General features: G+C 28.5%; 2 protein-coding genes across 3 annotated transcripts; both read left to right on the top strand.

The window, feature by feature from the left end:
* Positions 1-1060: 1060 nt before the first annotated feature.
* On the top strand, positions 1061-4370 carry LOC145844786 (uncharacterized). Its single transcript, XM_082952209.1, has 5 exons — positions 1061-1191; positions 1842-1958; positions 2711-2825; positions 3132-3227; positions 3970-4370. The coding sequence occupies exons 1-5, from the start codon at positions 1111-1113 to the stop codon at positions 4368-4370; spliced, it is 810 nt and encodes a 269-aa protein (XP_082808335.1). The 5' UTR covers positions 1061-1110.
* A 609-nt stretch (positions 4371-4979) lies between these two features.
* LOC145844282 (uncharacterized) lies at positions 4980-11105 on the top strand. 2 transcript variants are annotated; one of them, XM_082951665.1, is made up of 14 exons: positions 4980-5250; positions 5457-5521; positions 6161-6312; positions 6602-6674; positions 7300-7437; positions 7746-7971; positions 8434-8621; positions 8837-9019; positions 9173-9434; positions 9588-9845; positions 10082-10201; positions 10530-10651; positions 10804-10877; positions 10996-11105. In XM_082951665.1, exons 1-12 carry the CDS (start codon positions 5078-5080, stop codon positions 10540-10542), a joined length of 1851 nt encoding a protein of 616 aa, XP_082807791.1. In that variant the 5' UTR covers positions 4980-5077; the 3' UTR covers positions 10543-10651; positions 10804-10877; positions 10996-11105. The 2 variants fall into 2 exon arrangements, with proteins under 2 accessions (XP_082807791.1, XP_082807790.1); XM_082951664.1 differs by lacking the exons at positions 10804-10877; positions 10996-11105 and having other exon boundaries at positions 10370-10543.
* Positions 11106-14180: the final 3075 nt, after the last annotated feature.

The raw sequence follows: 14180 nt of genomic DNA, 5'->3' as shown, positions 1-14180 counted from the left end.
GTTGAAATTTGAACTTTTTTTAATGATGGACTAATATAACTATTAGTTGTTTAAAAACAAATCGGATACATAAAAAAACATCTTAGCATAGTTTTGTGTAAGTTTTTCTTTGAAAGCTTAAAGTTAATTTTGTTTGAAATTATATAACAACTGTTTAAGTATATTTTAAGCACTAATAGTCTTTAATTTTTTTTTAAACTTTGACTGCATGAGTTTATCATTGAAATAAAGTTAAAGTACTTTTTAATACATTTTTATTAAAAATTAACTATATCAGATATATAACTAAATAGTTTAGAAAGGTTTTGTAGATTTCGCAAATTAGTTTCTAAAGCAAACAATTTTTTTGTTGGTTTTTGTCTAAACAAAATAAATCACAACAAATTTAAACTTTTATTTAAATTTTACTTATGAACTATAAATTAAAACTATAAATTAGGTCAAACATAATATTAAATTTTAAAGTATTGCAACAATTAGGTAAACTAGAGAAATAAAAATTGAATTCTTAATACTGTTTGGTAATATACACAAATTATTTAATTGGATAATTGAAAACGATTTCTATAAAGTTTGATGTTTAATTTAAAGCAATAAACCAATAATGTTTTAAGTTTGATTGAAGTAAGCTCTTTAAAATAAAAAGTTTCAAGTTTTTAAAATACTTATAGACTTATTATAATAGTTTTTAGAAGTTTTAGTAATAGAAAAAGTTTACTTTTAAGATTAGCTTGTGGTTTTAGAAAATAAGAGTTTAATAAACTTTATTTGCGTTTACATATTTCTGCAACAATGGTTTTTATACTAGATTTCGTATAAGTAAACAAAAAACTCTTTAAAAATTAAAATGCATCGTGTTGTTTATCTCAACACAAACAAAAAATAACCAAACTTATTTAAAACATTTTGTTTTTACATGGTACATCGTCATTACAAAAGACATATAAAATCATTATTTACAAATAAAAAGGTTTAACCATACACATACGCATTACAAGAGTGACGCAAATATTGAATAATTAATCTGGTGACTTAGACAAATTTATTTTTTCTTTTCACAGGTATTAACAATAAAACAACAAAACAAAGCAAACAAGCAAATAGTCTGTTATGACTTCGAAATCATCGCAGAGTCGGTATGGCATCAATTCACTTTATAGCGAATCTACTTCCTCGAGAACTTCAAGGAGCGTGAGTTTTTGTTCATTTTGTGGGTGGCAATGAGAATCTTTAAGGTATAATTGCCAGTGTCAAGTTGCACTGCAATTTTGAGAAGAGTAGTAATCTGCCCGCTTATTATATGCTTGTAATTTGTTGTTTTGAGTCTTGTGAGACGGTAGTTATCTGTAACGTGTGAACATTAAATAAAAAACCTTATATTTTTGAATTTGTCATTAGCTCAGGCTATATACAATTAGGAACGTCTATAGCAATTTTCAAATGCTTTTTGAATTTTGTTTTAATAAATATTTTGAAATAAAGCTCATTTAAATAGAAAAAAGTTGTTGAATCTTAACAGCAAGTTCTAATTTGTTGAATATTATAGCTGACAACAAAATTATTCATAATATAAATTTCAGTGTAATTTATCAAAACCAAAACAACGTGTTTTTAAAATATGTAAACTGCTTAATTAGGTAATTTAACAAAAAATAGTCAAACATAGCAAGTTCAAAGCCTAAAACTAATTTTACATTTATAAGAAGTTATTATAAAGCTAAAATAAGTAAAGCACTAATAACTTGTTTTAAATTTTTGAAAAAATTCAACGTTTGTCTATTTAGATAGACTTTAAAATGCTTTAACAAAAGGAGTTTTTACTGAATTGTTGTTTTTATCAGAATGCGGACATGGTACACTCCAGTTACGCTCGTTTAGTTGAAAAGATTCAGCGAGTTGAAGATGAAAACAAAAATCTGGTCAAGCTCGTTGAAAACCTGAATGTTAAAAACGAAAAAGTAAGTAATATCAATACATTTATAACAGTTTTTATTAATTTTTAAAGTATGTTAGCGAACTTTTGATCAACAAGAAACAAGACTAAAATGTTTAGATGTTTTTTAAACAAATTCTCTAGTTTTATACTTAATATAGTATAAAACGCTGAGTTGTTACAATAAATCGAAAAGTGGCTTAAACATCATCAAACCAACTTGTTTTTATTATTATTATATTCTTTATTGTGCAAAGTTAGACTCAGGCATCAAAACCTGAGCCACTTAATCAAGACACAAGAACGAGAATAATGAAAATAAAAACATTTATATTCAACACCAAATAAACATAAACAAAACATCAAACATAGTTAAAATATAAAAAACTCATTAACAAGATTAAACTCATTTGGTTGATATAAAAGGCGATAACTTAGTACACACAAAATCATTTGTACAAAATAATTATATTAAATTAATATATTGTCAGGGGGAGGCGTTTGAAACAAATGTTTTTTTCTTAATTGCAGTTAAACGGGTTGTATTACTAAAATTATGATGTAAATAATCAAATAGAAACGTAATTTTAATATTAACTTGACATTAGGGCGATTAAACTCATTTCAATGTTTCATTTACGAATAGTTGAAATGCTTTAGAAAGAACTCTTTAAACATGTATACGTATATGATTATAAATATTTTTTTGAAGGATTAAAACACTATTTAATTGTAAAATAAAGGAGTATTATGAATATAAATTCCAATGTAATTTAGGTAGAAACAGAAAAGATGCTTGTTGAAAAAGAAAGGGATGAACTATTTGATGAATGTGATATGTTGAGAAACCAAGTGGAAGAACTTACCAACGAAAACAAACTAAACACAAAAAGTTAGAAATTTTTATCAAACATATTATACTTTAATTATTGTAACTATCTACATAATTTGTACAATAACATCATGTGAGCTTTAGTACCAAAAATTAAGTTTATTTTATTAAGTTACTAAAGTTAGTCACGTAAAAAAAAAAAATCAAATAATATGTTTTTAGAAATATGGGTCAAAAACTTTATAATTTATTAAACATATAATTATATTTATTATTAAAATAAAAATTAACAGTTAAATAAAACCTAAAAGCTGTCTAATTAAACAATTGTATGTTTAACATTAAATAAAGTTTTCACTAAAAAAGGAAGAATAAAATTTTCGAGTGAGCTTAATCAAGAAAACAAGGAAGTTAAAAGAAGCGAAACTTCGGCGAACTGGAAACAACTTGCTGAACAAACAGGTTATTATATTTGAAAATTTCCGAATGTCGAAACCGAACAAAAAGGTTGATATGTACACGAGATACAAGCGTCACACAGGAGTTTTTCTGTTTTGTTCAAACAAAGCAAGCTGCTGTATAGGATTCAAAAGACGTGCCGACAAGGTTAAAAGCATTTTCCTGGCAAATAGCCTCGCTTTTGATCCAACTCGCAAGAAAAACACGCATGAAGCAAATCACCAAAAGTTTATCTTTTCTTCTACTTTTTCAGTTTCAGATACTAAATAATCGCACGTAACGAATATCCAACTTTACCTTGCACTTAAGGTAATTTTCATTTCTCGACTTTCAATATATCCTTTTTGTGTGGAATTCCTCACTCGTTATGTCATTTTTTTCACCCTAGTTTCCATCTTAAGGCGCAAAAAATTAAAAGACGTTGTAATAAGAGAACAAGGTAACTTTAGAACTAAATATTTTATGCAATTTTGACATTTAAAAGTGTTAAATTACTTCGGTAGTCAAAATTTGATACTTATCATAAATGATTTTAAATTGTAATTAGCAAAGTATTACGTAAACGCTATAGCTACTTAAAAATAATTCGAATTTTTTTTTACATATCTTCTACCTTTAAAACATTAAACTAAATGTTTTAACATGAAATACATGATTCTGCTTAAAAAATGTTAACCATTTATACTACCCCACTACAATTATAAGAAAAAAAACATAACATAACATTTTTTTTGATTTATTGTAGGTATGCCAGACCCGCTAATCGAACAGCTTTTCACAAAACTGGCTACTTTCCTCTCACTCCTACTTTCCACTAAACCAGCAGAAAAAAATCAAAAAACTGAAGGGAAACCGTCGGAAGACAAAACCACGGAGGAAGAAGACATGAAATATTCCGACTTCAGCGGGAAAATGAACTGCGAACAGCGGAAAATCGACGAGATGAAGCCGAAGATGGGAGTGAAGGTGTATGAAGATGTGGAGACAAACATCAAGAAGCAGGTGGAGAGCGAATCGGAAAGTGAAGACGTTTTTCACGAAACAGAAGAACGTCCAATCAAAAGCCAGCAAAACTCGAGGTTCAAAAATCGAGGCTGGTCTTCGACGGAAATCGACAACGTTACAAGTGATTATAAACACTTTTGAATAAGCAAATATTACGAAAACTGAAATGAATCAGGCTTTATTAAGTATTCATCAGTTAGTGAGTAATCAAACTGTATCTAGAAACTTAAATATAAATTTGTTTAAAAGATCGGAAAAGAGGAAAATTAGAGTTTCATTTTTGAAAACTACTGGTTAAAAATTTACTTAAAGTACTACTTTTTTATTAATTGTTTTTTTACTTGTATTTCAGTTTTAAAAGTATCCGCTAAGTTCAGATAACTTACAAATAAGTAAAAGCCATGTTCCTACGATTTCGTGAGGCTGTTATTTTTAAGTAAACGATTAGATAAGATTATGTGATTTTAGTCAAAATTTTTACTAGATAACGTCATTAAAGCCTAATGATTATTTGCAAACACTTAAAAAAGCGTGTGACAGTTTTTATAAATAAACCAACTGTATTTTACTTAGTATTACAGTTGTTAATCTTTGTTTACCAGATCTTAATCCCTTAATGACGATTCGTTTTTGGTGGTATCATTTTTCTGCCTGAAACTAAATTGTTTTGTTTTAATTTTGCAAATCTTTTTGTAGAATTTTTTTTTGTTTTTTACAAATCTTTTTGAATATTAGTAGGGAATAATTTTCCGTTAATGCCGAAAACTAAAGTCTAATAAGTCATTTTAAGTAGTATAATGATAGATGATACTTAAAAGTTTAATCTACGTATATGTATATTTATATATATGTACCCAAACGGAGGTGAGAAACCTGTCAAGGCGGAAACGCAAAAGAGATGTGTGAACGTTGTAGTGGAAGGAGATGATGTTTCAAACAGAAATTCTTTCTATGCAAATAATTATTTTGTTGGAGAAGGTTACCAACAAAACGAAAATCATCAAAACAAGGATGATAAAGTGTAAGTAAAGTTTTGTTTTGTTTTTAAGTTGAATAACTCAAATAGTAGATTATAACCGCTTTAAAACAAAAATTTTAAAATCCAACAAAAAACTCAAGTAAAAAATTAAAAGCTTGTCAGTATTATTTTATTTTAATATCATTTTGAATAGTAAAAAGACTAATTGTAGTTTATTTAAAATAAACTAAAAATTACTACAAAAACAGATACTGTACTGAGGAGAATAGTGATGAGACATGTAACGATCAAGAAGAAGCGATAAGATTGCTAGGTTAGTTTCTATCAATAATCAATAGGCTAAAATTACTACGCAACGTTTATAATGGTGAATAAGTTCAATGAAAAGTTAAACAACTTTAATAAAAACAACACAATACAATTATGTAAACATTATAATAAAACTAATTTAATGGTTCAAACCATTAGTTGAACAAAACTTATAATGCTCAAATATGTAAACTAAAAGTTACTCAGATAGAAAGTATTCCTTTAATGTTATAATACAAGGCAGCTAATAGCACCTTACATAATCTTTAAAGGTGACACAAATTAATTTATTACACACAAAGTACTTTTCAAGGGCTTGAATCATTGAAGCTGACTTTTCAAGATTTATATTTTCTCATTCATCAAAACTTTACACTGTTTTACGATACACAAAGCAAACAGATCAGATTAACTGATTTATGTAATTAAGTTAAACTTTTATGGTATTTAAACAACAAAAATCAAAAAATTATAAAGTATGAGTAGTTTAACCTAAGTTATGAATTATTTAAACTACTTATACAGGTATAGCTTAACCCTAAAGTAACTAAAAACGCTCGTTTATTTACTGTAACATTTATTTTAAAAATGTAAAAATAAATTTAAATAACGTATGCAAAAATATATATATATAAAATTTCAGACCAAAGTTATTTTCATTCAAGTGACATGGATGCATTCAAAAATTACGCGACACTGGAGGAAATTAATTTGTGTCTAAACAACATGATGCAGAGAGGAAATCAAAAAACAGAGTCTTTGCCAGTTGGGATGTTTTTGCAACAAGATAGCATGGTTAGTTATTTTCTATGAACACAATTTTAAACCAAAAAAGTTTTTCTGTTTTGAGTTAAATTAAATGAACTGGTTATATTACATATATTTTTTTTTCGGTTTATAGTTTAAACCTGTTTGTAATAAAAAATCACAAAGTACAAATTATTTCTAGCTCATAGACTTATTGACATAGTTGCAAGAATTAAAAAAAACACTTACATAATAAAAAGGCGTTTTGAAAAAATAACAAAACTGATTTAACTTTTTTTTTTCAAAAAACCTTAAACTAACCGTGAAATTTTCACAGATGCAAGAATTCGATAATTTTGCAGTCGAGGACGACAACTGTAGTGAAGACAATTTCGTTTGTCCCCAGCAAAGTTTGTTTTTATTATTAAAATATAATTATATCACTTTTTAAAATTTGGTTTTAAATATTTTATCAAAAAGTTGTTTTTACGCTGCAAAATTGCATGGTTTGTTACAAACCAACAAACAATTCATTGGTTTAATATTTCACCCAAAAATACTAAAAATAAGAAAATTACAAGCTGCAGAGCTATATATAAAGTTTTATTCACATTTTTTCAAAGCTTTTCATTCATGAACTTCAAAAATGGTATTTGAGTGTTTTCATAAACTTTCTAAAAAATGTTTGAGTGCTTTAAACTTGACATATAAAATTTGGAATATAATAGTGGTAGAATTGAATTAATTCCAAAAACATTTAAAATATGCTGTTAAATGGCTTTAAAACTTTCTTAGGTTTTTTGCATAACAAATAGAAAAATATACTTAGAATTTTTGTTTAAATAGTTTTATGAAGTCAAATGGAAACTGTTTTGGTACCAAACTTGCATACTTAAGTGTTTTTTAATCACATACGCATTATACTGTTTGCGGTTTATTTTTTATTACTCTGGTATATTTAATCACATAAAAATAGTAACTTATCAATTATGCATAAAGTATAAAAACTTGCGGACTAACAATACTAATTTACAGAGTTTATGATGCACAAAGCATCGCAAGAAACGTCCACAGTCACGTGCTACAACCCTGAAACAGGGGCCAAGCAGCAGTTCAGCAAGTTTAACAACTACAACGACAATTTGCAACACAGGATAACACTTGCTGAAAACTGTGAGTTCCTGCAACACTTTGAAAACACATTTTATCACAATGCAGCACTGTTAAATTCATTATCGGCATCAAAGCGAATTTGTTTACAATTACTCGCTCGTTTGTTTTACAAATGTTGTCACTTAAACACAAACATTATTGAATTTCACAAACATTAAATTCACACCCTTATTGTTTTATGGCTTCAATTTAACACGCCTTGCGTTTCAAGTGCCGTGTAACGAGCGCCTGACCGCACTAACTGTTTTTTAAAGCTCTGAAGCCCGACACTTTGGAAGTTAATTTTATTTACCACTCATTACTAACAGGCGAAAGGGCGCCGCTGAAACCACAAAGCGACTTCTACAAGAGGGAAATCCCCTTCGACTACCACCGGTCGGGCTCGTTCGACTTCAACATAATTCCCATCAACAAAGCGGTGTGCCCCAACCTGAAAGGTTGTTCCCCTTCGATAAAACCGAAACCTCTGGCGCCGCTGCGCGGAAGCACCAGCTCCAAGTCCATCGTTGGAATAATGAAGTCCAAGTTCAGCAGGTTGTTAGAATTAGTTGGAAGAATAAATTTGCTTCAGTTGTATAAATTAATGATTAATTGTTTTAGACATGCAAATTCTTTTAGGAATATTGTTTATTTTGAAACTAAATTTACTATTTTCCGGAAGTTTACGATTGAAGTAATTGCAAATTATGTTTTATGTTGAATTTGTACTTGTTATCATAAATTTTTAAAACTGTATACTATATATTTTTTTACTTTTTTAAACTTTCAACGAAAGAAGTTCACCTAATATGCTGTAAGTTCCTAAATTTTATTTTTAGTTTAACAGTTTTATGTATTCTACCTTTTTTAGAACTATGTAATGTTATTAATTTCAACCAACATTAACTTCAATTTTTACAACTGAATATATACATATGGCAGTTAAAAAGCAAAAAATGTAAGCAAAAACCTACATTATTAAAGCCAAGTTAATCTTAATTCGAATTTTATTCTTAGAGCATCTAAGGAAAAAACTAAAGACGCATCTAAAGAATTCACATCAAACAAGATTCCTGCTTCTAGTGGTTATGTCAAATCAAAGCCACCTATGGGTTCTAAAGTTAAGCTGACAAGCTGTAAGCCTTTACAGCAGGAAAAAATGTACCAGGAGGACAAAAGTTTGGTTGAAAATCGCGTAGCAGAAGGTAAGTTGTTTGATCTCAAATTTAAATCAAAGCTTTAATACACACTTTCATTTTTTCAAATGTGTATATTAATAAAAATTTAAATATTACAAGTTATGCTTTTAAATTACAATTGTTCTAGTTTGTTTTAAAAACAGTGGTTTTAGTAACCTCCTTAAAAATGTCAGCTGAATAATTGTGATAGTGTTTTAAAACTAAATATAATTATTTCAAAGCGACACAAGACGTGGAGGCGCTGAGTGATGAAGGATTCGGTGAGAGCAGCACGATAGAGCGGATGGAGAAGGACGGAACACTCACACAGAACGCAGTTTCGCCCAAGAAGAAGCAAGATGAAGATAAATACGTGAACGGATTATCGAGTTCTGCCCGGATAAATGAAGAAACTCCAGATAACAGTGTGTAGAAAACTAATGTATTTCGTTGAGAATTAGTTTAATTAAAAAATTATGTTTAACTATTTAACAGATGAATGATGTAGCTGTAAACTATTTTTTTTTATTATAGCTAAATTCCATTTAAAAAAACTCTACAAAATGACATTCTAACAGGTAAACCGGCAACAAAAGTCAGCAAAGTAAAGGTTATAAAAAAGCAGTCCCTGTGTTCCAAACTGTCGTCTCCTGCCAAACTGCAGCAAAAGCAAAACGGTAACAAAAACATAGCTGTTATGAATCACAGAAAGATACCTTTGGTGGAAAGTCAACACTCGATTGACGCTTCGCGGCTGATTTCAATACAGAAGGAAAAACAAGCGACTGTTTTATCGAAAACAAAAGTAACCCAGCCTCACTCGACCAGGGGAATGATAAAGTAATAATTTGTTATTCAGTAAAAAAAAATTGAACACAATACTAAAAATATACTAATTAAAAAATTATCTATCTTTTACATATTACTCTGCAAATATTCTTTAAATATTCTTTACCAAACTTAGCAAACTAACTCTAAAAAACTATTCACAAGAACTGAATCGCCGTCTAAATCGATCAAACCGAAGCAGCAGCTCATCAGGCAATATAGCACACCGGTCAACGTGGCTGCCGATGACAAGAACAATAGAAACAGCAAAAAACCTCTTTTCATCTACAAGAGGCTGCCGTCCTCCTCTGCAATCCCCCTAAACAGCAACCAGCCGCTCAGGTCACCGAACTCACGACTTTCCTCGTCGCCTAGAACGCCAAACCAAGATTACAATGAATTCCATGGCAGCCAGTATCGAAGGTTTTTAATATGAAAACCATAACAAACTGAATGAATAATATTGTATGACTGATATTTCTTAATTTTTCATTCGAAAGTCAAAATTCTTTATACACTACAAAATAAAATACAATTTGTAGTTTATATAAATCTTGGTTGTATTGAGAGGTATTTTGTTTTATGAAGTGTTTATAAAGAAACTAAAAATTCATATTACAGAATACAAAACGAAATGTTTAACTAAACATGCTTCGCAGGTCATCTGTGTCGCCAGGAGAACAAACCAAGAAAATTCATTCTACATACAATGACAGCAGCAAAACGAAAAAGCAACAATCTTATTTATCCCCACCGACAAGAATAACCCGATTAAAAAAGTATACCTGATTTTAACTTGTTTTTTTTTTTTTGTGTAATAAACAATATAAGTACTACTACTGAAGCTGGTTTTCTGAATATATAGTTGAATAACTTTATAATTTTATTTTCTCCATTATGTAGTTTTGCAACTAAAATGTTTATACCCTATGTACTTTTTTTTCCAGAGCGAAATTAAAACAACCTCAAAGTACTACTGTGACTAGCTCGCATTATTACTGAAAACCTAACACCAATATAAATAATATATTCATTTCATGTTGCTTAATTTTTCAAGAGTTTCGCCAAATTAGCATTTTAAAATTAAATTATTGATGGAAACTACAGGCGGCATTACTAATAATAAAAACTGTATCCATGTTTTCCTGAAGAAATAAGCTTGAAAACAGATTAAACAGACCTTAAGCAAGAAAGATTCAACATGGCAACAACTTTATTGTGAGATAGAGGTTATTTGATTTTAAATATTTCGCTTTCACTTATTTAAATATTATTTAAACATTTCGCTTTCCACAACGTATCTTTTAACAAACTTCTTTTATGATCTATTTAAACTTATTAAATATATTGTACAAAAAAACTAAAAACAAACATTTCACAGTTTATGACAAAACAATTTGCTATGAATGGAACCATACTGCTCCAACCACAAACAGTGTTGGAAAAGTGCTTTGGGTTAGTTTGATACTGACTATACAAAACTTAAAAGGTTATTTACAATGAAAGCTTTTTATTAGTTTAAAATACTAGTGGTTTTCATTAGTCAGTTTTATATAGTATAATATTCTAACAGGTCAGTTGCAGCTTTTGTGAAAGGAAATGTTAATTGTCTGGGCTACAGACCGTATTATTTCGAGGCTATAAAAAAGAGCTCTTGTTATTGTCGCTATTCTTAATAATGGTAACAATCAACTTATTAATTTTGGAGTTTAATTTATTTAAATAGTTTTAGTTATGACATTTTTTGTTATATCATTTTAATTGTGTAAATTAAGAAAACATTTTTAATAAAATAAAAACTTACCGTATGTAAAACATTAATTTATTAAACAAAATAACTTCTTTTATTTTAGAATTGTTAATAATTTTCTTAAAATTCGTTTTTTGTTTAAATTCTTTGGTTCAGGTACTTTTTCTATCAAATAAATTTTTTACTAATATAAGCACTTGATATATATATCAAATAAGATTTTTATCAGATTAAGTTTTTCTTTTTTCAAATAGTATTAATAGTGAAACTGTCGTTCCTTTTTTTGTTTTAGTTGTGTGACACAAATATTTTTTGTTTGTAAATAGCGTGATAATTCAATATATGAAAATAAATTAAAAACTTGAAGCGTTGCTCATGCTTGTAGTATACTAAATTTAATTTGTAACTGCAAAATCAGCGCATATTTGTTTTTAAACCTGTTATCACACAGTTAATAATAAAATACCATGTTTTTGAGCACTAGGTATGTGAGTTAAAATTGTATAAGATATATAAAATTAGTTCTTGAAGTTAATACTTATTTTAATGCAAGTATTTAAGGTAGTATTATATTCAAAGTCTGCATTTATTTGTGAATTTCTTTTATTTATAAAGTTCTAATCACTAAAAAACAATAACTGCTGCTCATAAAACTTAAACCAACAAAACAAGTTTCACGTCACAAACATTTCAAACATATTTTAAACAATGTTGCGATATTTTATTCAATACTATTTAAATGTTTTTTTTATTGTTTTTTTCACGGCAGCTTCACTGCACGCGTAGGAACAAAAACAAGAGTCTTAAAAACGCCTTACAACGCATTTTATCATTCATTGTTTATTCAAAGCCCCGTCGCTTTATTCACATCTTGTGTAAACTGGCAAACAAAAAGGCGACTGAGAAAAGCAGAGGTGTCGCGGAAGCACTAAACAAATCGCTTGAATTCTCTGGTGCTGAGATTAAAGGCAGAATTTAGTGGTCTAACAATAACACAAACTGCTTATTTGCCATCTGGCGTGCCTGACAGCTAGTCGTAAGGTAAACGTTCTAACCCGAGAGTTTTTGTGATAAGTTTGTTTTTGTGCGCTAACTTATTAGTGCTTAGAAAACGCGCTAAGCCTCTGCATGTGAGCAAAAAAAAAGGGGATTGTGAACAAGAAACGATGTTAGGTGTTTGATTTTTTAAACAAATTTAAACGATAAACGGTACTTTATTTTAAAATTGTTTCAAACAAATTAAAATTAATTGATCTACTCGGTTTAGATATTTTCTTTCTAAATGTGCAATCAAATAATTAACCAGTATTTAAGCGATGTTATGTTGAATTGAAAATTTTAATAAAAATTAATTGAAGTAGAAAACTGCGTATGAGCAGCGGGATGAAGCGAAGTAAATGCAATTAAGCGAATATAAGCAAATAAAAAGTGACAGGGTCACATTTCCTACAGAGGCGAAAATGACCATGTTATTAACGTCTCGGACTCTGGAGTGATTGACGTTTTTGAATTGAGTTTCGTTTCGCTTTAATTTAGAAGAAAGATGTGAACGGTTGAGATTGTTGAAGTGTGCCGTGTGACAAACTTGTTTATGTTATACTGCAATATTTGACTTCTATTATAGTTCTGAATATGTTATGGGAAACAAATGGTACTAATACATTAAAAAAAGTTAGTAAAACTAAATTATATAAAACTACTTTACAAGCTAGTTAGTAGTCAACTAATCAAAATACTTCTTTCCATTCGACTTTAAAGTTAGAACAACCAAATCCGGTTACAATTTGTCAAATAAAACAAATCCCATTATCTTCGTGAAAGCTAAATTAAACAAAAAAAAAAACCTAACTAGAAGCTATACGTAATTCCACAATTACGTCATAATAGAACATCTGAGTAAATTTCAAACGAATGTTAAAAATTTTGACATTAGCCTTAACACAATGAGTATTGGAATTATGAATACTTCCATGCACCTGCCAATATATATTTTTGTATTGTGAATGTCCTTTTGTTAATAAAATTGTAGTTAAAATAACATTAAGAGCACGTGATTACATTTAAATATGTACAGCTAATAATTCTTTTAAACATTTTTTTTTGCTAAATTTTAAATTCATTAGAAATGATTAATCTATTTCAGTCAACTTGAAAATAAGATTTTTACTTTTAATTTAGAAACTTTTTTCAAAGTCTGTGTTTTTACAGATAAATCAAGAGTTATATATAAATTGTACTTTATTTATTTCAAACACCATTTAAAAAAACTTTAGAAAATTTGTATGATACATTTAAAGCCAGCATAATACGTTGCAAATATACAGACAACTTCTAAGTAGCCAATTTGAACGACTCAAGTCGTGACAAAATTGTGTATCAACAAAAATTCCAATCAGTGAACTTTCCCTTCGTTAGCATGACTTCACAGCACGAATCTGAATATTAAATGAACTTGATACAAGTTGAATATACGCTCTGTATGTTTTACATACTTATTGCGTTTGCATATGTGTGTTTATAACGACTATTGTAAAGTCATGACTTGCTGTTAATTGACTTGCATGCACTATTTGTTTGTGTCTTAAAACAAATGTTTAGAAATTTTTCTTGTTAGTATGAATTATACTATCTTTGTTCTATGAAGGTTTAATACATTATTTTTCGAAAAAAATCCTCGAAAATAGTTGATACTTAAGTTAAATTAAAAGTTGTTGTTAACAAAGTAAAATAATGCGAATTTTTAAAGCAATAAATTAGTCAAATGTATGATTCTGTTATACTAACATCAAAAACGAACTTTAAGTGTGGAAGGTTTTAACAAAGCTGGTGTAAGTTTGAACCTTAGTAATAAAAGTTAATTACCTTTAAAAAAATAACTGTAATCTTTTGCCAAAAAACTACTAATTAACTTGACACCATTCTTATATTTTAGAGTTTATCATGCAACAAGGAAATTTCATAAACTATAAAACTTATCAGCCATAGCTGATATAAAAGTTAGTCATTAA

This window comes from Thalia democratica, chromosome 9 (assembly GCF_965202585.1).
Source record: "Thalia democratica chromosome 9, ktThaDemo2.hap1.1, whole genome shotgun sequence".
Taxonomy (NCBI): Eukaryota; Metazoa; Chordata; class Thaliacea; order Salpida; family Salpidae; genus Thalia; species Thalia democratica.
This window is presented reverse-complemented; position numbering and strand designations above follow the sequence as displayed.